The 25976-nt window shown below is 44.4% G+C and overlaps 1 protein-coding gene across 2 annotated transcripts in view; it reads left to right on the top strand.

Annotated features, from left to right (window-relative positions):
- The window catches only part of LOC121573571 (protein EURL homolog), a 45719-nt gene extending 20075 nt beyond the window's left edge, over positions 1 to 25644 (top strand). For both annotated transcript variants that reach the window (XM_041885658.1, XM_041885659.1), the window contains exons 3-5: positions 21905 to 22423; positions 23383 to 23445; positions 23889 to 25644. In XM_041885658.1, coding sequence (XP_041741592.1) covers positions 21905 to 22423; positions 23383 to 23445; positions 23889 to 24064 — 758 coding nt within the window. In that variant the 3' untranslated portion in view covers positions 24065 to 25644. The remainder of the gene's footprint in view (positions 1 to 21904; positions 22424 to 23382; positions 23446 to 23888) is intronic.
- Positions 25645 to 25976: the final 332 nt, after the last annotated feature.

Raw genomic sequence — 25976 nt, 5'->3', positions numbered from 1 at the left:
AGAGATGAAATAAGGTATACACATTTTTACTTAATAATGATCAACCAGCTATATGTGAATCGTAATAATCTAGCTAGTAGGGATCAGGGCATAACATTTTATTTTTGGTTTTAAAAATCTACCTGCCATTCAGATTTTTTACCAGCCAAAATATTTTTTCCCCCTGTTGGAATTACACCAACAAAACACCACAAAAAAACAGATGAGCATGCTTTGTAATGTTTATAAAACAATACTTTTATTACTAGTAAGAAATAATGTGGTATATTGTTTAATAAATGTTTTTGTGACATGAGTCTTGTGGCCAAAATATCACAGATGAGACAAACATTTTCACCTGCCCCTTTAAGGGCGGGAGGTTACGGTGGTAGCGCGACTCTAGTCATGATTGTGCCTGTGAGATTGAGTCTGACTAGTAGAAGCGTTGTCTTCTCTTCCCTAGCAGTTGAAACTCAAAATAGAAAAACAACATAGCTTGTGAACAAAACAATGTAAATAGCCAAGAAACACAAGGACAAAGTCTAACTAACTTCAGTAGACTTTCGTTTCAAGTAAATTAGACTAACTTTTATGCCTGTGCGCAGTGCTTCTGAAAATGAATCTTTCACTCAGCTCTTCACGTGTGCACAGCCCCCAGCCAGGCAGTGTTGCAGCGCGAGGTGGAATAGGCTATATAGGATTCGTAGTACTTTGAATTTGTGCGATTTAATTTACCAGCTATGAAACAAAACGGCAGAAATACTTTGAAACCAGCTACTGCAGCATTTATTTTACTATAAATGTGATCATACTTGACTATCTTTATTCACAAATGCGAGTGAAATGTTTGCACTGTGGAGCCCTGACCACCTGCCAACGTGGCTGGTGAAATAGACATCTTACCCGCCAGTGCCAAAATCTACCCGCAGGTGTTAATTTTAGGCCCTGGTTGGTAGTGATGTTAACCGTTAATCGGTTAGCCACCGAAAATGCTGTTGACCGGTCATGCTTATTGGTCTATTGGGAATTGAATTGGCACGTGTGTATTTTTGTTAGTTGTCATGCATCTTATTTATCACGCGCCCATCATACAGAGCCTAGTTTGAGGAGCGGAATAGCCTACCACCTGTCAGGCAGTGCGAGAGCTCCTCAAAAAGCCTGTAGGCTACTGGAGTGAAACCAGCTTTTGTAAGTCCAGTCATTGCGCAACAAATAACTATTCTAAATGCAATCGCGTGTTAACTTTGGTGGCCATGATTTTAAAGGAGCTAATTTTATTTCTTAATCTCAACTCCTCATTAAAGGACGCATACCATTCGCCATTCAGGTGCATAGGCTATATATAGCCTGCCTACCGTTGACTATCAGCGCGTAACCCACCACTTTGCAATGTGCGCTTGAGGCAGTATAATTGTTTGAAACCTGAACGTTTTACTTTACTTCAAATAATGAGGCATGTCTTACCTTGCTTCAAAAGTAGCCTTGCGGAAATCCATCCATAGAAACACGGAGGCAATTATTTTATAAAGGCTTCCTCAAGCCATTAACCAGCATTTCTCTCCTGTTCTATAGCTTTTCATATCAACTTTATTTTGTTTTCCAGAAGCCAAGTCATATTAGCAACCCATCATAATTGTTGCTATTAGATTCCCCCTCTTTCTGTCACATATGGAACTGCTCGCATTAGGTGCGCTATTTAGAACAGAGTTTTCAGCTAATTACATTTTGGCAAATGTTTTTGAAAATGACATTTTAGTAGCTGCTTCATTACAGGAGTTGCATGTTCAATAATAGGCTATATAGCCTTTTCACTGAAAGATGATCGGCTTGCTATTGTTGCATGTTTCCATTAAGCTCTTAATGAAAAATATCCGGTCCTTGTATGCATGCATAGTATCAGAGAGTAAGAGGCGAAGCAAGAGGTTTCACTCTCGCCAAAATCTATCCAAAATAAGACCAATGCGTTTCAATGGGCTTATTTTGGGCCTAAGCTTGTTGCCTGCTTTCCCGCCTTGGGACGCCTCCCATTGTTAGGGCGGAAACATAAGAATTATATACGGATCTCTGATAGTATTTTCTGTTTGGCATGTCAATTATTTTTAGCGTTTGTTGACCGGTTAATGAGGGTCCGTTAGTCGGCAGCAACATTGACCAAAATGTGCATCCCTGCTAGTTAAACAGTCAAACATTACCTAAAACTAATGTTATGCAAGGTAGATGTAAATTCTTCGTGGGTAGCTAGCTACAATTTCTTTGTGGCTTGCCAGTTAGCCCCATTGACTTACTATGGACTTACCCATTCACTGAACCTTCTTCCAGCCAGGACAATGGCAATAAAGACAGAACAAGATAAACACAAAGCAAACGTTTTACTTCATAATTATCAGCTAGCTATGTGTGAATTGTAATAATCTAGCTAACCAGATAGTTGAACAGGCAAACATGACCTACAACTAATGTTATGCAAGGTTAGATGTAAATTCTTCATGGGTAGCTAGCTACCAATTCTTTGTGGCTATCTAGCTAACTAACAGTAACGTTAGTAGCTAGCCAGTTTGCCCTATTGACTTACTATGTGCTTGTGATTTACGTACACTACAGTTGGTATTGTAGGCAGGTAAACATGCCAACATTAACGCAGTATGTATTTATTAACGTATCAAGATAAAACATTGTAGTCAGGCAACATATGAGATGTGAATGGGAACATTTAATTCCGAAATCAGTTTATTTTCTCTCTCTTCAGCTCAAATAATCGCCGCCATTAATTGCAAGACATTTTGCATTGTTTTTACGTGGTTGTGTCATATTTCTGTGAATACTTTCCGTTGAAGCTTGCATCTATGCACGCTTCAAAATATGTACAAACGGAGTACACATCTGAGAAGTGCCCTCTGTGCTCCGTTTCGCATACTTTGATTTGGACTCATACTCCGACCCTCCCGTGCTCCAGTTTGCGTGCTCGGAGCACAGTAGTATGCATTTTGAGAAACACCCACAGTCTCTCTCTCTCTCTCTCTCTCTCTCTCTCTCTCTCTCGTTAGGACTGTACCTCATGGGTGAATTAGCGCTGCTGAATATTCATCTACTAGGATACACTTGATCGTTCAAGACTATGAGATGTTATTTAGGCCTACATGCTCGAACAGAAAGACAGAGGTTGCCCTTAGACAGTGTTTATACCGCAGCAGTGCACTGTTGTTGCGGAGGGCAGGCCTATAGGGCTGTTTGTGTGTGTCTAACCACTTTCAACTCCACACCCACAGCTTCCCCCTAACGTAGCATGAAGGATGGATGTTCAGACTTGTCTGTTTTTAGCTGCTGACACGCACACTCCTTACATGTAGCTAGAGTCAGACAACACACTGCACTGACATACAGCACTAACAAGCTCTAGTCCACACACACACACACACTGTAGCTAGTTGGAAGACTTGTCAGGGTCCAGTGATAACATATCAACTCAACTAAAAAAGAGGCAGACGTTGACAGAGACACTGTTTTTTGTGGTAATTGAATTATTGACCGTCCAAACCCCGCAGACAACAGGGCAGGTCCAGTAGGAGCAGTAGCAGTCTCTGTTGTTTTGAATAGGTTGGGAGAGGGAACTGTGCAGCCTGCCTGGCCCCTTCAGAGTGAAGAAAGGATATGAAGAACAACCTCTGTTGTTTTGTCATGTCTGAGTGTGCTTGCTTATGTTTGGGCTTTGAGGTCCTCTTTAGGACTTACAGTAGGAGTGTGTGTGTGTGTGTGTGTTGGAGCCCTGCACAAGCATGACATTTAAGACCGGGCCCTACCCATGCTCGTGACGTTCAGGCCCTACCCTACCCTACCCAGTCCGATTGCTTCCACCAAATTTACGGCCCTGCCCTGCCGAATCAGAAATAACTTCCTCCATATCCATTAGCTACTCGTCTCTGTCTGTCCCCTGCTCCCTGAGCTGCTGCTCTGTGTGTGTGTATCCATAGCAACGGCTCCGCTTTGGGCTGCTCAATGACGAGACGTGAGAGAGCTGTCAGCTAGCTACTTTTCGTCACTTTAAACTCAGACAACTCACAGACATTTTTTTTTTTCTGTGAAAGTCTCCTGTCAACTCAGACAATGTTCTGGTCACCATGTTATGACCTTAGTAGGATATGACTGTACAGATACATTGCACTGCAGGGCAGAAGCAAATGTGTCATCAATTTAGTCATTCTTGAAAATGATACCCGAGCCTGTACCCTAGCTATTGATGAAAAAACATGCCCTACCCAGCCCTAACCCAATGTATAGTGTTGGGGGCTGTCGGGCTCAGGTCGGGTAGCAGAGCTCTAGTGTGTGTGTGTGTGTTTTTGTTCATGTGCTTCTAACTGTCAGTAGCTACAACAGTAATGGTTGTGGCTATTTATACACTGCTACTTCAGTGCTAGCTGGGTGTTTTTCCTCTCCTGTATCCTCCTGCACCAGCTGTGTGTGGTGATGTTTCATGGAGGTTGGTTGCTGCACTGGGGCCCAGAGTATTAACACAGTGCAGACAATGGAATGTGACTGTTACTGCAGTCCTTCCCTCACACCCCCCAACACAGTCCTCCAGTCCAGACAAGCTCCAGTTTGACGTTCTTCTGTGGGAGAGATGAGGCTGTTTTAAAGGAGTTGTGGTTGGCTATAGCCTAGCCTATGTTTTGTCTCTGTCTAAGCCAAACTGATATTGTGCCTTTCTATATTTGAGTTTAGGGGACATTTGAGCAATCTTTCTTTTGTTTTTTGAATGGTGATTTTGCGCCTCTGAGTGCCATTCACCACAGCAGTGAGTGCTCATCCCTCTATGTAAATATATTCCAGGGAGCAGTTTCAGAAGAGCGCTAAACACATCCAATATCCTTAGAAGATTTAACCTGCTATGAGTCAGAATACATACGTTTCTCCCTGTTTTTCACTGGAGCTGACAGGGAAAAACAGTAGGCTAACCACCTGAGAGAGCCGCCACTCTAACCTGAGGGCTGTTGGGTGTCCTGTCCTCCTGCCTGTCTCTCCTGGCTATCACACCGTTGTGATGTGACCTCAGTCTCCTCTCTCACAGACTCTAGAAAGCAGACAGGGTTCAGCTGAGCAGCAGCAGGGTTCAGTCCAAGTCAAACAGCAGCATTCCTCTTTCCACTTCATCCCGTTACATAATGGAGATGGAATATTTGCTGAGGCTAGTGACACACACACACTCACACACACACACAGCTGGGAACATGACAGTGAAAAAGAGCAGGGGCCAACGCCAGAGAAGAGACGAGAGGGGCTCAGCAGCTCAGAGTCAGACAAAATACAGTGGAATGATGGAGCTGATGCTGCCGCTATGTGCTGTTGTTAGGGTTCATTGTGCTGCTCTCTGGTCTAAACGGCCTGCTCATTGTGGCTGAACTTCTCACCTCGAGGTGCAAACTGCTCTGATTAGCCTACAGTGAGAAAAAAGTATTTGATCCCCTGCTGATTTTGTACGTTTGCCCACTGACAAAGAAATGATCAGTCTATCATTTTAATGGTAGGTTTATTTGAACAGTGAGAGACAGAATAACAACAAAAAAATCCAGAAAAACGCATGTCAAAAATGTTATAAATTGATTTGCATTTTAATGAGGGAAATAAGTATTTGACCCCCTCTCAATCAAAAAGATTTCTGGCTCCCAGGTGTCTTTTATACAGGTAACGAGCTGAGATTAGGAGCACACTCTTAAAGGGAGTGCTCCTAATCTCAGCTTGTTACCTGTATAAAAAGACACCTGTCCACAGAAGCAATCAATCAATCAGATTCCAAACTCTCCACCATGGCCAAGACCAAAGAGCTCTCCAAGGATGTCAGGGACAAGATTGTAGACCTACACAAGGCTGGAATGGGCTACAAGACCATCGCCAAGCAGCCTGGTGAGAAGGTGACAACAGTTGGTGCGATTATTCGCAAATGGAAGAAACACAAAAGAACTGTCAATCTCCCTCGGCCTGGGGCTCCATGCAAGTTCTCACCTTGTGGAGTTGCAATGATCATGAGAATGTGTGCAAACCTGGTGGCCAACTACAAGAAACGTCTGACCTCTGTGATTGCCAACAAGGGTTTTGCCACCAAGTACTAAGTGATGTTTTGCAGAGGGGTCAAATACTTATTTCCCTCATTAAAATGCAAATCAATTTATAACATTTTTGACATGCGTTTTTCTGGATTTTTGTTGTTGTTATTCTGTCTCTCACTGTTCAAATAAACCTACCATTAAAATTATAGACTGATCATGTCTTTGTCAGTGGGCAAACGTACAAAATCATCAGGGGATCAAATACTTTTTTTCCCTCACTGTATGTTGAGGGCTGATCCCTCCTGATGACCTGGATGGAATTATGTGATCCTTCCTTAACCCATACGAAGTCCCATCCAGTTGACCACCTCTTCAAAATGCTGGAAGTCTTAAATGGTGCTGCTAGGGATGTGCATCTTTCCCTTTCAAGACGATTCAATACATATCTAGATACATGGGTTACGATACAGAAACGATACGTTTTAGTTTGAAATGATTCAGTGCGATTCGGTTTGATTAGAGGAACGAATCAATGTGATACGATTCAATGCACTAACATTTGTTTCATAAACACATTCATTTTCCATTCTAAATTCAAATCTGCTGCTGATGGAGCTCATGAGCTGGCCCTCTGAGCTGGCAGACCAAATGAAAAGATGCTGGAGGAGTGCTTGATGTGATCTGTCAAGCATGGTGGAGGCAATGTGATGGTCTGGGGGTGCTTTGGTGGTGGTAAAGTGGGAGATTTGTACAGGGTAAAAGGGATCTTGAAGAAGGAAGGCTATCACTCCATTCTGCAACGCCATGCCATACCCTGTGGGCGGCACTTGATTGGAGCCAATTTCCTCCTATAACAGGACAATGACCCAAAGCACAGCTCCAAACTATGCAATAACTATTTAGGGAAGAAGCAGTCAGCTGGTATTCTGTCTATAATGGAGTGGCTTAGCACAGTCACCGGATCTCAACCCTATTGAGCTGTTGTGGGAGCAGCTTGACCGTAAGGTACGTAAGAAGTGCCCATCAAGCCAATCCAACTTGTGGGAGGTGCTTCAGGAAGCATGGGGTGAAATCTCTTCAGATTACCTCAACAAATTGACAACTAGAATGCCAAAGGTCTGCAAGGCTGTAATTGCTGCAAATGAAGGACACAATTATTATTTCAATTAAAAATCATTATTCTAACCTTGTCAATGACTAAATTTCCTATGCATTTTGCTATATTTCCTATTCAAACTCATTTCATGTATGTTTTCATGGAAAACAAGGACATTTCTAAGTTACCCCAAACTTTTGAACGGTAGTGTGTGTGTGTGTGTATATATATATATATATATATATATATATATATATATATATATATATATATATATACATACACACACACACAGTGGGGAGAACAAGTATTTGATACACTGCCGATTTTGCAGGTTTTCCTACTTACAAAGCATGTAGAGGTCTGTAATTTTTATCATAGGTACACTCCAACTGTGAGAGACGGAATCTAAAACAAAAATCCAGAAAATCACATTGTATGATTTTTAAGTAATTAATTTGCATTTTATTGCATGACATATGTATTTGATCACCTACCAACCAGTAAGAATTCCGGCTCTCACAGACCTGTTAGTTTTTCTTTAAGAAGCCCTCCTGTTCTCCACCCATTACCTGTATTAACTGCACCTGTTTGAACTCGTTACCTGTATAAAAGACACCTGTCCACACACTCAATCAAACAGACTCCAACCTCTCCACAATGGCCAAGACCAGAGAGCTGTGTAAGGACATCAGGGATAAAATTGTAGACCTGCACTAGGCTGGGATGGGCTACAGGACAATAGGCAAGCAGCTTGGTGAGAAGGCAACAACTTTTGGCGCAATTATTAGAAAATGGAAGAAGTTCGAGATGACGGTCAATCACCTTCAGTCTGGGGCTCCATGCAAGATCTCACCTCGTGGGGCATCAATGATCATGAGGAAGGTGAGGGATCAGCCCAGAACTACACGGCAGGACCTGGTCAATGACCTGAAGAGAGCTGGGACCACAGTCTCAAAGAAAACCATTAGTAACACACTACGCCGTCATGGATTAAAATCCTGCAGCGCACGCAAGGTCCCCCTGCTCAAGCCAGCGCATGTCCAGGCCCATCTGAAGTTTGCCAATGACCATCTGGATGATCCAGAGGAGGAATGGGAGAAGGTCATGTGGTCTGATGAGACAAAAATATAGCTTTTTGGTCTAAACTCCACTCGCTGTGTTTGGAGGAAGAAGAAGGATGAGTACAACACCAAGAACACCATCCCAACCGTGAAGCATGGAGGTGGAAACATCATTCTTTGGGGATGCTTTTCTGCAAAGGGGACAGGACGACTGCACCGTATTGAGGGGAGGATGGATTGGGCCATGTATCGCGAGATCTTGGCCAACAACCTCCTTCCCTCAGTAAGAGCATTGAAGTTGGGTCGTGGCTGGGTCTTCCAGCATGACAACGACCCGAAACACACAGCCAGGGCAACTAAGGAGTGGCTCCGTAAGAAGCATCTCAAGGTCCTGGAGTGGCCTAGCCAGTCTCCAGACCTGAACCCAATAGAAAATCTTTGGAGGGAGCTGAAAGTCCGTATTGCCCAGCGACAGCCCCGAAACCTGAAGGATCTGGAGAAGCTCTGTATGGAGGAGTGGGCCAAAATCCCTGCTGTAGTGTGTGCAAACCTGGTTAAGACCTACAGGAAACGTATGATCTCTGTAATTGCAAACAAAGGTTTCTGTACCAAATATTAAGTTCTGCTTTTCTGATGTATCAAATACTTCTGTCATGCAATAAAATGCAAATTATTTACTTAAAAATCATACAATGTGATTTTCTGGATTTTTGTTTTAGATTCCGTCTCACAGTTGAAGTGTACCTATGATAAAAATTGCAGACCTCTACATGCTTTGTAAGTAGGAAAACCTGCAAAATCGGCAGTGTATCAAATACTTGTTCTCCCCACTGTATATACTCAGTAACAAAAGAAACATCCCCTTTTCAGGACCCTGTCTTTCAAAGATCATTTGTAAAAATCCAAATAACTTCACATTGTAAAGGGTTTAAACACTGTTTCCCATGCTTGTTCAATTAACCATAAACAATTAATGAACATGCACCTGTGGAACGATCGTTAAGACACTAACAGCTTACAGATGGTAGGCAATTAAGGTCACAGTTATGAAAACTTAGGACACTGAAGAGGCCTTTCTACTGACTCTGAAAAACACCAAAAGAAAGATGCCCAGGGTCCCTGCTCATCTGCGTGAACGTGCCTTAGGCATGCTGCAAGGAGGCATGAGGACTGCAGATGTGGCCAGGGCAATATATTGCAATGTCCGTACTGTGAGACGCCTAAGACAGCGCTACAGGGAGACAGGACGGACAGCTGATCGTCCTCGCAGTGGCAGACCACGTGTAACAACACCTGCACAGGATCGGTACATCCGAACATCACACCTGCGGGACAGGTACAGGATGGCAACAACAACTGCCCGAGTTAAACCAAGAACGCACAATCCCTCCATCAGTGCTCAGACTGTCCCCAATAGGCTGAGAGAGGCTGGACTGAGGGCTTGTAGGCCTGTTGTAAGGCAGGTCCTCACCAGACATCACCGGCCACAACGTCGCCTATGGGCACAAACCCACCGTCGCTGGACCAGACAGGACTGGCAAAAAGTGCACTTCACTGACGAGTCGTGGTTTTGTCTCACCAGGGGTGATGGTTGGATTCGCGTTTATCGTCGAAGGAATGAGCGTTACTCCGAGGCCTGTACTCTGGAGCGGGATCGATTTGGAGGTGGAGGGTCCGTCATGGTCTGGTGCGGTGTGTCACAGCATCATCGGACTGAGCTTGTCATTGCAGGCAATCTCAACGCTGTGCGTTACCGGGAAGACATCCTCCTCCCTCATGTGGTACCCTTCCAGCATGACAATGCCACCAGCCATACTGCTCGTTCTGTGCGTGATTTCCTGCAAGACAGGAATGTCAGTGTTCTGCAATGGCCAGCGAAGAGCCCGGATCTCAATCCCATTGAGCACGTCTGTGACCGGTTGGATCGGAGGTTGAGGGCTAGGGCCATTCTCCCCCAGAAATGTCCGGGAACTTGCAGGTGCCATGGTGGAAGAGTGGGGTAACATCTCACAGCACGAACTGGCAAATCTGGTGCAGTCCATGAGGAGGAGATGCACTGTAGTACTTAATGCAGCTGGTGGCCACACCAGATACTGACTGTTACTTTTGATTTTGCCCCCCCCCCCCTTTGTTCAGGGACACATTATTCAATTTCTGTTAGTCACGTCTGTGGAACTTGTTCAGTTTATGTCTCAGTTGTTGAATCTTGTTATGTTCATACAAATATTTACACATGTTAAGTTTGCTGAAAATAAACGCAGTTGACAGTGAGGACGTTTCTTTCTTTTTTTTTTTTTTTTGCTGAGTTTATGTGTATGTACTGATTGTTTCAAGCAAAACTACTAAAACTATTGGCGAGGGTGAAACTGAATAATCAAAATAAAATGTAATGTAAGCCCCGATCAGCATGTAGCCTACCAATAGCCAGATGAGTTGTCTCCGGTGGTAGCTTAGGCTACTTTTATTCCGGTAAAACACAATTTTCAACAGTGCATTTGATAAAAATAACCTAGCAAATTACATTGGATGTCACTCAACTAATAAAGCCTAATATTGCTCAAGCCATTTTACAAACATTTGAATGCTGAAGGTGATGCGCAGATGTGCCAAATCAGGAATATGCCTACCTCTCGTTGGTCAGGGCACGAAGCTGCGCACAGCGCGCAGTTTGACTAAGCTACTGATATTGTCTGGGGTAGTTTGGCATTCTAAATGACTTGTAGATCAATGACTGTCAACGTAATTACATACTTGGCTCGACACTGGAGAGGACGCAGTTGTCACAAAAGATGAGGTATTTTTGGAAGGTAGAAAAAGTAATTTGAGCAAAAAAGAATTGTGGACCAGCGATTTGTAACACCCCCCCCCCCCTAATGGCTTTCAGTTCTGGCATTTGGGGTATTTATTTTGGGGTGGTAAAGAGTAATCTGCGGCTTTCAGTACTAATTCCAGCTTTGGACCAAATGCCTTTTATGAATTGGGGTAATAGGCCTATGTTTTGCGAATACAGTAGAATATGTAGGCTAATCCATTAATCATTTGCACCATATGCTGTTCAGCTCTATCTAGATTGATCTGCCTAAATACATAATCACCCATATATGAATGCAATGTAACTGAATGTAAAAAGGCAATAGATGTCTGCTTAACCCACTATATTAACCCCTGGGGTTAGTTTCGGTTCACCCCTAATAGTTAAAAGCCCCTCTTCTTCCCCGTTCACCACTCAGTAGTGCAGTACGTCTGGTGTACTGTACAAATATGAGCTCTGTCTGTTCTCCAGGGTTAGCTCTGCAGCTGTTGACATCTGCTCCACTTTCAGCCAAGCTCTATTTGGACATGATATCACCATGACCCCTGCCCCATTTCTTACTACCAACCTCCTACCCCGGCCCCAACGACTCCTAAACTGTGTCAAGAATCGAATGTCCTTGCCCAATGTAAGCCTACACACACAGACTACCTATAGCTAGTCATGGGCATACTGAGGCGTAGTCTGGTTCTTTGGGACCAAGGGAGTGTATTACTAAGTAGGCTAAACCAACGTCACGTCATGATAAAATTCAACTCGTTTTTGCCAAGAACACTATAAGAAACCATGAGTTGTTTTCAGAAAACAGAATTTGTCACCCTTTGTTCTAAATGGCCTGTTAGTGACATGTACAGTAAACAACTACACGGCTACAGTAGATTTACAATGGTGATATTCTATTGATCCCCTGAAACTACGCCTGGCCATACTCCTAGAGATCTAGTCAGAGGCGTGTCCTACTATCTCCAGTCCAGGACAGCATTGATGTCACGATCGTCTTCCAAAGGAGCAGACCAAAGCGCAGCGCGTTGAGTGAACATGACTTTATTAACTATAAAGTGCACGAACCAAAACAATAAACAATGACGAAACGTGAAGACCAACAGTACAATTACTGACAACGGAACAAAAACCCACAAACACAAGGTGAAAACACACAGTTTAAATATGGCTCCCAATCAGAGATAACGAGCCGACAGCTGACACTCGTTACCTCCGATTGGGAGTCATATGACAATACAAGCACACCAAACCAAACACACCCAATACACAACAAAGCCAACCCAAAAAACCCAACAAAACGAACACACCCTGACTCAAAATACAAGTCCCGGAGCCAGAGTGTGACAATTGATTAATAGTAGAGAAGGAAAGGAACAGGTTCTGATGCAGTGAACGAGGCTGAGCCATGAAAATACAGGCTGTCTGGGCCTAGATAGATTACATATGATAAAATTAGGCCTACGGTTTCCATGACAGCCACCACATTCACTGACCCTCCCGGCCTCCAGTCTGGAGAGTTGTGCCAAAGTGTGTTTGCTAAATAGACAGAGCAGGATTAGATTAGATGGATGGAGCACGTCTCTCTCTCTACTTCCTTAGCCCTGGGGATTAGCTGTAGTGTTTCTGGTTGGAGTTAGTTACTACTAACCATGGCATGGTGACAGAGATCATTCTTCATGTAATGTTTGCCTGTTCCATATATGCTCCCTTAGTTTTTTACTCTGACACCATTCAATTCAAACGGGTTAGCCTACTCACTGATCGTTCGTGTTTGCCTGCCCTATCTATGCTCCCTTAGCTTTTACTCAGACCGACACCATTCAAACGGTACTCTGACTCTGAGGGCATGGTGAATGGTTTACACAGTGCTCAGATGAGACTGTTCTGTGGCTGCTCTGTGGCTTTGTTTCTCTGAAGGCCAGGTAAACGGCTTCCACCAGAGATGTGCTAAAGCCAACAAAAGGATGATTCACAGGCCTGTGTTCTGGAGCCTATTTCTCATCAGCGTCGTGCTGCTGCTTATACCCCTGACGAGTTGATTGCCACTGCCAAAGACGTTGACTCACCTCTGAATTGTGTGTGTGTCTGTGTGATAGAGAGTAGTGCTAGCTAGCTAGCTGCTAAGCTGCTTAACTCTGGGCTGGGAGCTCAGCTCTGCTCTGTTTGGCTGATGGTACACTGCTCTGGTTGTGGGCCTGTAATTTGACTGTTGGGCCTGTGTGTTATTTTGTGATGGGACGGACCAGTCGGTGGTCGAAGCCTGATTATCTGATCAGCTTAATACATTGCTTTTGGCTTGTTGGATTTAGGGAATGTTCAGTAGCCAGGGACAGACAGACAGACACACACTGTCCCAGGCCAGCTCTCCAAGCCTCAAGTATTTTCTAGCCTCACGGCTTCCTCATTATAAGACTAATCCACCACAGAGCTGTCTGTTTCAGAGTACACACACACACACACATCATTATTGTATAGGCCTAATTTGGCTCGTTCTTAGTATAAACACAGTGTGCTTGGGTGACGGGTTGGTTAGCACAAGCAAGTCAGCTGATGATTGTGTCTTAAAGCCTACAATGCTTTTCTGTTTTCTGTGACAGGCAGCCAAGGTGTGCGTGTGTGTTTTAGTTAGTTAGTTAGGGTTGGCCGATATATCGTGAATACGGGTATGGATCCACGTACCGGTATGGATTTTTATAATACAGTTTATAACAATGTTCTGATGGTGCTAAAATATAATGAACAAAAATATAAATGCAACCATTTCAACAATTTTACTGAGTTACAGTTCATATAAGGAAATCACTCAATTGAAATAAATAAATTAGGCCCTAATCTATGGATTTCACATGACTGGGCAGGGGTGCAGACATGGGAGGGCATAGGAGCCAGGCCCACCCACTGGAGAGCTAGGCCCAGCCAATCTGAATGAGTTTTTCCAGACAAAGGGGCTTTATTACAGACCGAAATACTCCTCAGATCCATCAGCTGTCCGGGTGGCTGATCTCAGACAATGCCGCAGGTGAAGAAGCTGGAAGTGGAGGTCATGGACTGGCGTGGTTACACGTGGTCTGCGGTTGTGAGGCCGGTTGGACGTACTGCTAAATTCTCTAAAATGACGTTGGAGGTGGCTTATGGTAGAGAAATTAACATTACATTCTCTGGCAACAGCTCTGGTAGACATGCCAATTGCACACTCCCTCAAAACTTGAGACATATGTGGCAAGGTATTGTGTGACAAAACTGCACATTTTAGTGTGCCATATTTATTGTCCCCAGCACAAGGTGCATCTGTGTAATGATCATGCTGTTTAATCAGCTTCTTGATATGCCACACCTGTCAGGTGGATGGGTTATCTTGGCAAAGGAGAAATGCTCACTAACAGGGAAGTAAACAAATTTGTGCACAAAATCTGAGAGAGAAAAGCATTTTGTGCTTATGAAACATTTCTGGGATATTTTATTTCAGCTCATGAAACATGGGACCAACACTTTACATGTTGCGTTTTATATTTTTGTTCAGTATAAATTAAAAGTTCTACAAATTGGACTACTTCACTGTCAGTTTTGTCCAAGTTTGGTTGAGTATAAAACTCAGAATGGAGAAAGACCATAAAAATCACGAATTCCTTTGTTGCCATTCTAGGGTCATGCACTAACCATAACATATTTCAAACTTTTTATTATTCAGAAACATAAAATATTGTGATATGATATTTTGGCCATATCACACAGCCCTAGTGTGTGCGTGTGTGTTTGAGAGCTGGGCTGGCTAAAGTTCTTGGCCTCCACTTCCTCTTTATCTGGGATATGGCTTCAGTTAAATGTCTTCCTGTTGTTGGCCCTGACATGAACGTAAAAGAGCAGGAAATAGCCTTATCACGTTGACATGATTTAGTTTGAGCTTTCACATTTCTTTCATCCTTTATCTTAAAGCTGAGGCTAATGCTTTCTGATGACTGGTAGTTTATAGTATACCTAACGAGTATCTGTCTTACTGCCTTGCACTCAGTCTTGACCTCGACTAATCCCCTAACTGCAGGTTCTAGCACGTCTGTCTGTGATAAATATGTAGGCCAGGAGGAGAAAGACTGAAGACAAAGCCTGTACACAAACACTCACTAGCTCGCTTGCTTGCTCACTTTCTCTCTGTCTCACAACACACGCACGCATGAACGCATTCACACACATGCTGTGCACACACACACTTTATCACACTCCATTCAGTGTTTACATGATTGCCAATCCCACCAGTGCCCCCGGTTTACTTCAAGGTTAGTTTGACTTTGGGTGTGGTATCTGTGGTAAATTCCCCTGCATTTTCTCTGTGTTAAATGGGTTACAGAGAGAATGGCCTTTTGCAGTCAGAGTTGAGGAAGTGCTGTTAATCCCAGGTGATCCTCAGAGGAAGCTGGCGGTTCTGGTAATATTATGACTCAACCCAACGCTCACAATCTCTGGAGCTCACACAACAGCAGAGCAACTTCTCTCTTAATAGTTACTCAATGAGATTCTTCAGAAGGATTTCAGAAACAGACTAAAGCATTTATCTTTTCAAAGATGGTACTTAAAATTCTGTTCTTCTTTCACAAATTCAGTGATCCTGAAATGCAGTAATGGCCTAGTTTCTTTGAAAAACTGTTCAAATCAAATGTTATTGGTCACATACACGTGTTTAGCAGATGTTATTGCGGGTGTTGCGAAATGCTTGTTTCTAGCGCCGACGGCAGTAATATCTAACAAGTAATATCTTACAATTTCACAACATATACCCAATACACACAAATCTAAATAAAGCAATGGAATTAAGAATATATAAATAAATATATGGACGAGCAATGTCAGAGCAGCATAGACTAAGATACAGTAGAATAGTATAGAATACAGTATATACATATGAGATGCGGCAGGTAGCTTAGTGGTTAAGAGCGTTGTGCCAGTAACCGAAAGGTCTCTGGTTCTAATCCCCGAGCCGACTATGTGAAAAATCTGTCGATGTGCCCTTGAGCAAGGCACTTAACCCTAATTGCTCCTGTAAGTCGCTCTGGATAAGAGCGTCTGCTAAATGACCAATTTATTTATTTATTTATTATTATTATAGATGTGTAATTCAAGATATGTAAACATTATTAAAGTGACTAGTGTTCCATTTGTTAAAGTAGCCAGTGATTTCTAATCCATGTATATAGGCAGCAGCCTCTAATGTGCTAGTGAAGGCTATTTAACAGTCTGATGGCCTTGAGATAGAAGCTGTTATTCAGTCTCTCGGTCCCAGCTTTGATGCACCTGTACTGACCTCGCCTTCTGGATGATAACGGGGTGAACAGGCAGTGGCTCGGGTGGTTGTTGTCCTTGATGATCCTTTTGGCCTTCCTGTGACATCGGGTGCTGTAGGTTTCCTGGAGTGCTGGTTGTTTGCCCCCCGGTGACGCGTTGGGCAGACCGCACCACCCTCTGGAGAGCCCTGCGGTTGCGGGCGGTGCAGTTGCCGTACCAGGCGGTGATACAGCCCGACAGGATGCTCTCAATTGTACATCTGTAAAAGTTTGTGAGGGTTTTAGGTGCCAAGCCAAATTTCTTCAGCCTCCTGAGGTTGAAGAGGCACTGTTGCGCCTTCTTCACAACACTGTCTGTGTGGTTGGACCATTTAAGTTTGTCAGTGATGTGTACGCCAAGGAACTTGAAGCTTTCCACCTTCTCCACTGCGGTCCCGTCGATGTGGATAGGGGGGTGTTCCCTCTGCTGTTTCCTGAAGTCCACGATCATCTCCTTTGTTTTGTTGATGTTGAGTGAGGTTATTTTCCTGGCACCACACTCCCAGAGCCCTCACCACCTACCTGTAGGCGGGCTCGTCATTGTTGGTAATCAAGCCTACTACAGTTGTGTCGTCTGCAAACTTGATGATTGAGTTGGAGGCGTGCATGGCCACGCAGTCGTCGGTGAACAGGGAGTACAGGAGGGGGCTAGGCATGCACCCTTGTGGGGCCCCAGTGTTGAGGATCAGCGAAGTGGAGGTGTTGTTTCCTACCTTCACCACCTGGGGCGGCCCGTCAGGAAGTCCAGGACCCAGTTGCACAGGGCGGGGTTCAGACCCAGGGCCTCGAGCTTAATGATGAGCTTGGAGTGTACTATGGTGTTGAATGCTGAGCTATAGTCAATGAACAGCATTCTTACATAGGTATTCCTCTTGTCCAGATAGGATAGGGCAGTGTGCAGCGTGATGGCGATTGCATCGTCTGTGGATCTATTGGGGTGGTAAGCAAATTGAAGTGGGTCTAGGGTGGCAGGTAAGGTAGAGGTGATATGATCCTTGACTAGTCTCTCAAAGCACTTCGTAATGACAAGTGAGTGCTACGGGGCGATAGTCATTTAGTTCAGTTACCTTTGCTTTCTTGGGTACAGGGCCAATGGTGGCCATCTTGAAGCATGTGGGGACAGCAGACTGTATTGAGAAGATTATAGTTATTTAGGTTAGGTCATTTCGGTTAGGCTGCAGTGACCTGCCAGCACAATCTTTAGATAGGAGAGAGGTCTCTATTCAAATGGTAAATTCAGCCCAGCAGGTATCTGTGCATTTTAAGATCGGTCAATCTCCCAGCCCTGCTCTCTCAATGGTTCAGAAGCTAAGCCCACTATAAGTATGAAAAATGTATGCACTCACTAACTGTAAGTCGCTCTGGTTAAGAGCGTCTGCTAAATGACTAAAATGTAAAAAATTTATTTAATAGAGAACAGCATCTAGAGCAGGAAATCATTGAAATATGCAGTGGCTTGACTTTGAAAAAATATCAAAGCCAACAGTACCTTTTACTGTATCATTTCAGTTCTTAGTCCTCTGTTTCCTAGAAATACGCTGCTCAAAAATATAAAGGGAACACCTAAACAACACAATGTAACTCCAAGTCAATCACACTTCTGTGAAATCAAACTGTCCACTTAGGAAGCAACACTGATTGACAATAAATGTCACATGCTGTTGTGCAAATGGAATAGACAACAGGTGGAAATTATAGGCAATTAGCAAGACACCCCCAATAAAGGACTGGTTTTGCAGGTGGTGACCACGACCACTTCTCAGTTCCTATGCTTCCTGGCTGATGTTTTGGTCACTTTTGAATACTGGCGGTGCTTTCACTCTAGTGGTAGCATGAGACGGAGTCTACAACCCACACAAGTGGCTCAGGTAGTGCAGCTCATCCAGGATGGCACATCAATGCGAGCTGTGGCAAGAAGGTTTGCTGTGTCTGTCAGCGTAGTGTCCAGAGCATGGAGGCGCTACCAGGAGACAGCCCAGTACATCAGGAGACGTGGAGGAGGCCGTAGGAGGGCAACAACCCAGCAGCAGGACTGCTACCTCCGCCTTTGTGCAAGGAGGAGCAGGAGGAGCACTGCCAGAGCCCTGCAAAATGACCTCCAGCAGGCCACAAATGTGCATGTGTCTGCTCAAACGGTCAGAAACAGACTCCATGAGGGTGGTATGAGGGCCCGACGTCCACAGGTGGGGGTTGTGCTTACAGCCCAACACCGTGCAGGACGTTTGGCATTTGCCAGAGAATACCAAGATTGGAAAATTCGCCACTGGCACCCTGTGCTCTTCACAGATGAAAGCAGGTTCACACGGAGCACGTGACAGAGTCTGGAGACGCCGTGGAGAACGTTCTGCTGCCTGCAACATCCTCCAGCATGACCGGTTTGGCGGTGGGTCAGTCATGGTGTGGGGTGGCATTTCTTTGGGGGGCCGCACAGCCCTCCATGTGCTCGCCAGAGGTAGCCTGACTGCCATTAGGTACCGAGATGAGATCCTCAGCCCCCTTGTGAGACCATATGCTGGTGCGGTTGGCCCTGGGTTCCTCCTAATGCAAGACAATGCTAGACCTCATGTGGCTGGAGTGTGTCAGCAGTTCCTGCAAGAGGAAGGCATTGATGCTATGGACTGGCCCGCCCGTTCCCCAGACCTGAATCCAATTGAGCACATCTGGGACATCATGTCTCGCTCCATCCACCAACGCCACGTTGCACCACAGACTGTCCAGGAGTTGGCGGATGCTTTAGTCCAGGTCTGGGAAGAGATCCCTCAGGAGACCATCCGCCACCTCATCAGGAGCATGCCCAGGCGTTGTAGGGAGGTCATACAGGCACATGGAGGCCACACACACTACTGAGCCTCATTTTGACTTGTTTTAAGGACATTACATCAAAGTTGGATCAGCCTGTAGTGTGGTTTTCCACTTTAATTTTGAGGGTGACTCCAAATCCAGACCTCTAGACTTCCATGGGTTGATACATTTGATTTCCATTGATAATTTGTGTGTGATTTTGTTGTCAGCACATTCAACTATGTAAAGAAAAAAGTATTTAATAAGATTATTTCATTCATTCAGATCTAGGATGTGTTATTTTAGTGTTCCCTTAATTTTTTTGAGCAGTGTATATCCCTCAGTTCAATGCCTTGAAATACATACAGTGGGGAGAACAAGTATTTGGAGGGATTGTGCGTTCTTGGTTTAACTCGGGCAGTTGTTGTTGCCATCCTGTACCTGTCCCGCAGGTGTGATGTTCGGATGTACCGATCCTGTGCAGGTGTTGTTACACGTGGTCTGCCACTGCGAGGACGATCAGCTGTCCGTCCTGTCTCCCTGTAGCGCTGTCTTAGGCGTCTCACAGTACGGACATTGCAATTTATTGCCCTGGCCACATCTGCAGTCCTCATGCCTCCTTGCAGCATGCCTAAGGCACGTTCACGCAGATGAGCAGGGACCCTGGGCATCTTTCTTTTGGTGTTTTTCAGAGTCAGTAGAAAGGCCTCTTCAGTGTCCTAAGTTTTCATAACTGTGACCTTAATTGCCTACCATCTGTAAGCTGTTAGTGTCTTAACGATCGTTCCACAGGTGCATGTTCATTAATTGTTTATGGTTAATTGAACAAGCATGGGAAACAGTGTTTAAACCCTTTACAATGTGAAGTTATTTGGATTTTTACAAATGATCTTTGAAAGACAGGGTCCTGAAAAGGGGATGTTTCTTTTGTTACTGAGTATATACAGTGGGGAGAACAAGTATTTGATACACTGCCGATTTTGCAGGTTTTCCTACTTACAAAGCATGTAGAGGTCTGCAATTTTTATCATAGGTACACTTCAACTGTGAGAGACGGAATCTAAAACAAAAATCCAGAAAATCACATTGTATGATTTTTAAGTAATTAATTTACATTTTATTGCATGACATAAGTATTTGATCACCTACCAACCAGTAAGAATTCCGGCTCTCACAGACTTGTTAGTTTTTCTTTAAGAAGCCCTCCTGTTCTCCACTCATTACCTGTATTAACTGCACCTGTTTGAACTCATTACCATTATAAAAGACACCTGTCCACACACTCAATCAAACAGACTCCAACCTCTCCACAATGGCCAAGACCAGAGAGCTGTGTAAGGACATCAGGGATAAAATTGTAGACCTGCACAGGGCTGGGATGGGCTAGAGGACAATAGGCAAGCAGCTTGGTGAGAAGGCAACAACTGTTGGCGCAATTATTAGAAAATTTAAGAAGTTCAAGATGACGGTCAATCACCATCGGTCTGGGGCTCCATGCAAGATCTCACCTCGTGGGGCATCAATAATCATGAGGAAGGTGAGGGATCAGCCCAGAACTACACGGCAGGACCTGGCCAATGACCTGAAGAGAGCTGGGACCACAGTCTCAAAGAAAACCATTAGTAACACACTACGCTGTCATGGATTAAAATCCTGCAGCGCACGCAAGGTCCCCCTGCTCAAGCCAGCGCATGTCCAGACCCGTCTGAAGTTTGCAAATGACCATCTGGATGATCCAGAGGAGGAATGGGAGAAGGTCATGTGGTCTGATGAGACAAAAATATAGCTTTTTGGTCTAAACTCCACTCGCCGTGTTTGGAGGAAGAAGAAGGATGAGTACAAACCCAAGAACACCATCCCAACCGTGAAGCATGAAGGTGGAAACATCATTCTTTGGGGATGCTTTTCTGCAAAGGGGACAGGACGACTGCACCTTATTGAGGGGAGGATGGATGGGGCCATGTGTCGCGAGATCTTGGCCAACAACCTCCTTCCCTCAGTAAGAGCATTGAAGATGGGTCGTGGCTGGGTCTTCCAGCATGACAACGACCCGAAACACACAGCCAGGGCAACTAAGGAGTGGCTCCGTAAGAAGCATCTCAAGGTCCTGGAGTGGCCTAGCCAGTCTCCAGACCTGAACCCAATAGAAAATCTTTGGAGGGAGCTGAAAGTCTGTATTGCCCAGCGACAGCCCCCGAAACCTGAAGGATCTGGAGAAGGTCTGTATGGAGGAGTGGGCCAAAATCCCTGCTGCAGTGTGTGCAAACCTGGTCAAGACCTACAGGAAACGTATGATCTCTGTAATTGCAAACAAAGGTTTCTGTACCAAATATTAAGTTCTGCTTTTCTGATGTATCAAATACTTATGTCATGCAATAAAATGCAAATTAATTACTTAAAAATCATACAATTTGATTTTCTGGATTTTTGTTTTAGATTCCGTCTCTCACAGTTGAAGTGTACCTATGATAAAAATTGCAGACCTCTACATGCTTTGTAAGTAGGAAAACCTGCAAAATCGGCAGTGTATCAAATACTTGTTCTCCCCACTGTATATACTCAGTAACAAAAGAAACATCCCCTTTTCAGGACCCTGTCTTTCAAAGATCATTTGTAAAAATCCAAATAACTTCACATTGTAAAGGGTTTAAACACTGTTTCCCATGCTTGTTCAATTAACCATAAACAATTAATGAACATGCACCTGTGGAACGATCGTTAAGACACTAACAGCTTACAGACGGTAGGCAATTAAGGTTGTCTTTGTTGTCTTTTCTAACTGATTGCTATGTCTCTCTCTCTCACTCTGCTTGCTGCAGGTGTGTCCCATGCCACCCTCCTGCATTCCAAATCCCTACGGGGCCACCGGGAGTGTTTTGAGAAGTACCACCTCATCGCCAACCAGAAGCTGTCCCGCTCCAAGGTCTCCCGCAGTGCCTACGAGGGAATGAAGCTGGCCCTGAGCCAGAAGATCAGCCGCATTGTTCAGTACGCCCAGAACAAAGACTCTGTCGGCTCAGAGGGAGGTCCGGGCTGCCGGGGGAGCAAGCACCAGCTCCTCTGCTACAGCCAGAATGGAGACCGTAAACCACTTCCCCAGTCAGACGCGCAGGTGCCTCGCTACACCCCATGCTGGAACCAGGGGACGGGGGCAGGAGGGCTGCCGGACTACGCCACGAGCATGCTGGAGTGCCACTCGGCCGATGGGCTGGGACTACTGGAGGACGGGCAGGGCCTGTGGGGGGCCACAGGGAGGAGGGTCCTTCATTGCCACAGCCGGTGTTCTGGAGGAGACCACCAGATGCTGCACTCAAACAATGGCCACAGCAGACACGAGTGTGAGTTCTTTATACCACCTGTAATGAACACTAACTGGCTACCTCTATTCCCAACACACCACACTGGCTGTGGTCAGATTTTCTACCCCTCTGTTCTTCAGATGTGAGCTCTCTGCATTCAAAAAAAAAAAAAACACAACATTGTATTGATGTAGTCTAAGCATGGGGCTAGAGGAAGCCTCTGAGAACGAGTGCACCATTTTAGGAGGGTAGAGAAGTCAGACTATAGCCAGTGTTATTTAGCCCAGAGTCATCACTGGAGATGCTTCAGGGTATCTGTCTTCCCTGCATACATTCCCTTCATCAAAGAGGCATCTCAAGGTTGGATCAGAAGGTGTCTGTGTCTCTGTGATGAATGGCATTGAGTGGGAGGAGGCGTGTTGAAGAGGGAGGAAAAGAGGGAGGGAGACAGATGGGATGCGCCGCATCCATTTCTCTCCCCTCTCTGATCTGTTCTCTGTTATATGGACTCCTATCTCTTCCATCTCCCCTACTCATTAATGGCACACGACAATGTAGTGATGCAGGCTAGGGCTCCGTTTTTAGAGCATCCTCCTCACACATTCCTCCTCGACCACCACTTTCCCTCCTTTCCCCAAACCATCACACCAGAGAAAACCTTTCTCTCTCCTACCTCAGTGTCCATGTCCTGTCACTGTAACAGCACCAATGTTGTTTGTGCCTGCTGCACGCGCTCTGGGAGAGGAGAGAGGGGGGATATCTCCCAAGGATGGTGGTTCTTTCATGCCGTTCTTAGAATTCCATTCCTTTGTAAATGACGACAGTGTAGCTATATGACCCTTAACTCTTCTCTCTGCATAGTTCGTTGTTGCTATGCATCAAGTGCCTGAGGTTGCGTTAGTTGGTTAGTTAGAGGACGGTTTAGAACGAGTTTGCTTTACTTTATCACACATGCTATGTTTCTCTTGTTTTGTGACCCAATCTGTTTTATCTTCCAGTGATTAAAATGAGTGTGGATGAACTCCACCAGGTGAACAGCCAGCTCCTGCTACAGATTCAAAGTAAGATACACTTTAATAGCCATCAATTGAAGTTAACTGTGACCAGATATCTGAATTATTGCTTTGCACATATCATCTATTTTGGAGTGCATGGGTTTGAAATATCTAATTGTAAATGACCATAAATGGAAGGAACTGAATATGCTGCATAATTTTTTTGTTGCGTCTCTTCTGTGCTGGTGTCTTTGATGTGACGTGTCTTTGTGAGGTGGTATTGTTGTTATGTCTCGGCGGTACTGTGTTGTCATTGCTGTCTGCCCCCTCTGCTTAATTGATTGACTTTTTTTTAAATTCACTAATTGTTGTCTCTGTGTGTGGTCCCTGGCTTGCAATATACTGCCTTGCTCTGTGATCTCTGTCATGCCATCCACAGAGGTGTGTGTGTGTGTGTGTGTGTGTGTTAACCCTGTGGTATACTGATCTCTGCCTCCCCCTCCCTACAGAGGTGTTTGAGGAGCTGACGGGGGCTGTACAGGAGAAAGACTCGCTGGCGTCGGAGCTGCACGTTCGTCACATCGCCATCGAGCAGCTCTTCAAGAACTGTGCCAAGCTGCCCTGGCTGCAGATCAGCCGAGCCGGGTCCGGGGTCAAGGCCAGCAGCAATGCCCCCGTGGAGTGAGGGGAGTCTGGGGGTACCTACCTGGCTTGGCTGCCTCTCTCAGGGGGCTGGCTGTCTCTCTCTCAGGGGGCTGGCTGTCTCACTCCCAGGGCTACAGACAGACAGGCTGGCCACTGTAGCCAGTGCCCTTTGTATTGTGAAAGACTTGCTGCGAGGTGTGGTTTGTCCCAGAGGAATGGACATGGCCTCCTCTCATCATGCTTAAGGCTTTCTGACTGCAGTACTTGAATAAGGGGCTTGAGGAAAGGCAATAAAATTGAAGGACCTTGGGATCCATCGACTTCCAAATGGGAACTGTGGGTTGTTGATCCTCGCTGTTGGTGGACCTGTTGCCTATGCAGATATAAAGTATTTTTTAAAGAATGTCTATTCAAATGTATTTGATTCAGTGACATGAGAAAGATCTTGTTTGCATATATCTAGCTAAAGTTGTTTTCTTTTCACCAACATTTAATTTTTTGGTTTTCCTCATATCTTTTACATTTTAGCTTTCTTTTGTTATTTTAATCACACCATTTCCTCGCTCCTCTTCAGCAAATATTTGGTTGACTTATTCTGTTGTTGCTTTGGTAACTGTTACGAAAGGAGGAGTGAGATTTTATTTTGTAATCCGTGCAGTGAAACCTACTCTTGAGGTTTGAAGAAATTCTGTTACATCACCCACAATCTAGTTCTAAGTGGAGGTGGGATTTTAAGTCCAGCGGTTTACAGTTTGTTGCTTTTATTATTTAGCCAGTTATGGATTGGGGTTGAATTTTGATGTTTGTTTTGTTAGTGGCATGCTGCAAATGCTATTCTCTGATAGTCTTAACTTAAGTTCTCTTGATTTCAACTGGTAAGGTATTTTATGGCTGTCGAGCACAAGTCATGCCTGTAGTTGAACAAGGGAGTGACATGAAATGCATGCTGATAGCAGAGAAGGCTCAACTCTGTAAGCGTAATATGGTCCAATCGCCAAACCAAAGTATTTTATTTGCTTCAGGGCAGTAAATGTCAGTATTTATTATTTTACTTGTGGCCTACAAGTATAGGCCACGCTAGACCAACTAGAATTGATAGTGAAATGCAATAGAATTCACTGATACCAAATTCACTTGAAATGTGGCTCAATTATAAACTTCTATAACAGGTTTAGCTGTAATGTCCTATGTTATGAACCGTTCAACACTTCTCCCCTGGTTTCAGACAGACGTCAAGTTGATGTTATGTTGTGTGACTGAATTTATGTAGGCAATTATTTTAATATTGTTTTACTCTTTTGTGGTTGCGTGTTTCAAATGTATTTTGGTTTTTACATGTTATTTTATTCTTTATTTTAACAAATTATTTTCTGGGGGTAGGCCTATGCTGTGTGGAGTTCAAATTATGGATATGTGAACTCACTAGACTGCCGAATCATGTTTTATCTTAACAGGATGTGTCCAATAGTTTCCCTTGCCTCCTGCTTTAAAGGCACTGATCGGAAGGAACCAATATAGCGGAAAAGAAAAGAAACCAATATAGCGGAAAGAAAACCCAAATAATGATTAGTTTCACCCATCCAGCCTGGTCAGATCAGTGATTTTGGAAGAAAAAAAATGTGACAAACAAATGAACTGTTCATGAATATTTGGGAAACAGCTGTAGTAAGAACATGGATTTTATGTCTGGTCAATAATTGATGTGCATTTGAAATTTAGGCACCCTCTGGTGGTGGTTTAAAATTACTGCAGAGGTTCTTACCACTTAGGTGGAGCCTCTTGGGAAAGTTATATATTGGGCCCAAAATGAATTTGTATATTTTGGGGAACAAAGAAACAATTATAATCAGGTTGTGATATATTTGAATCTCCCAATGTTAGTCTCCCTCTTTATAAGAGATCAGATTTGACCCCTTTGGGGTTTACAAGAAAGGTTTTAGCTCTGCTTTTGA

This window comes from Coregonus clupeaformis, chromosome 9, assembly GCF_020615455.1.
Source record: "Coregonus clupeaformis isolate EN_2021a chromosome 9, ASM2061545v1, whole genome shotgun sequence".
Taxonomy (NCBI): domain Eukaryota; kingdom Metazoa; phylum Chordata; class Actinopteri; order Salmoniformes; family Salmonidae; genus Coregonus; species Coregonus clupeaformis.
The sequence above is the reverse complement of the archived record's forward strand: the minus strand, read 5'-3'. Positions and strand labels throughout refer to the sequence as shown.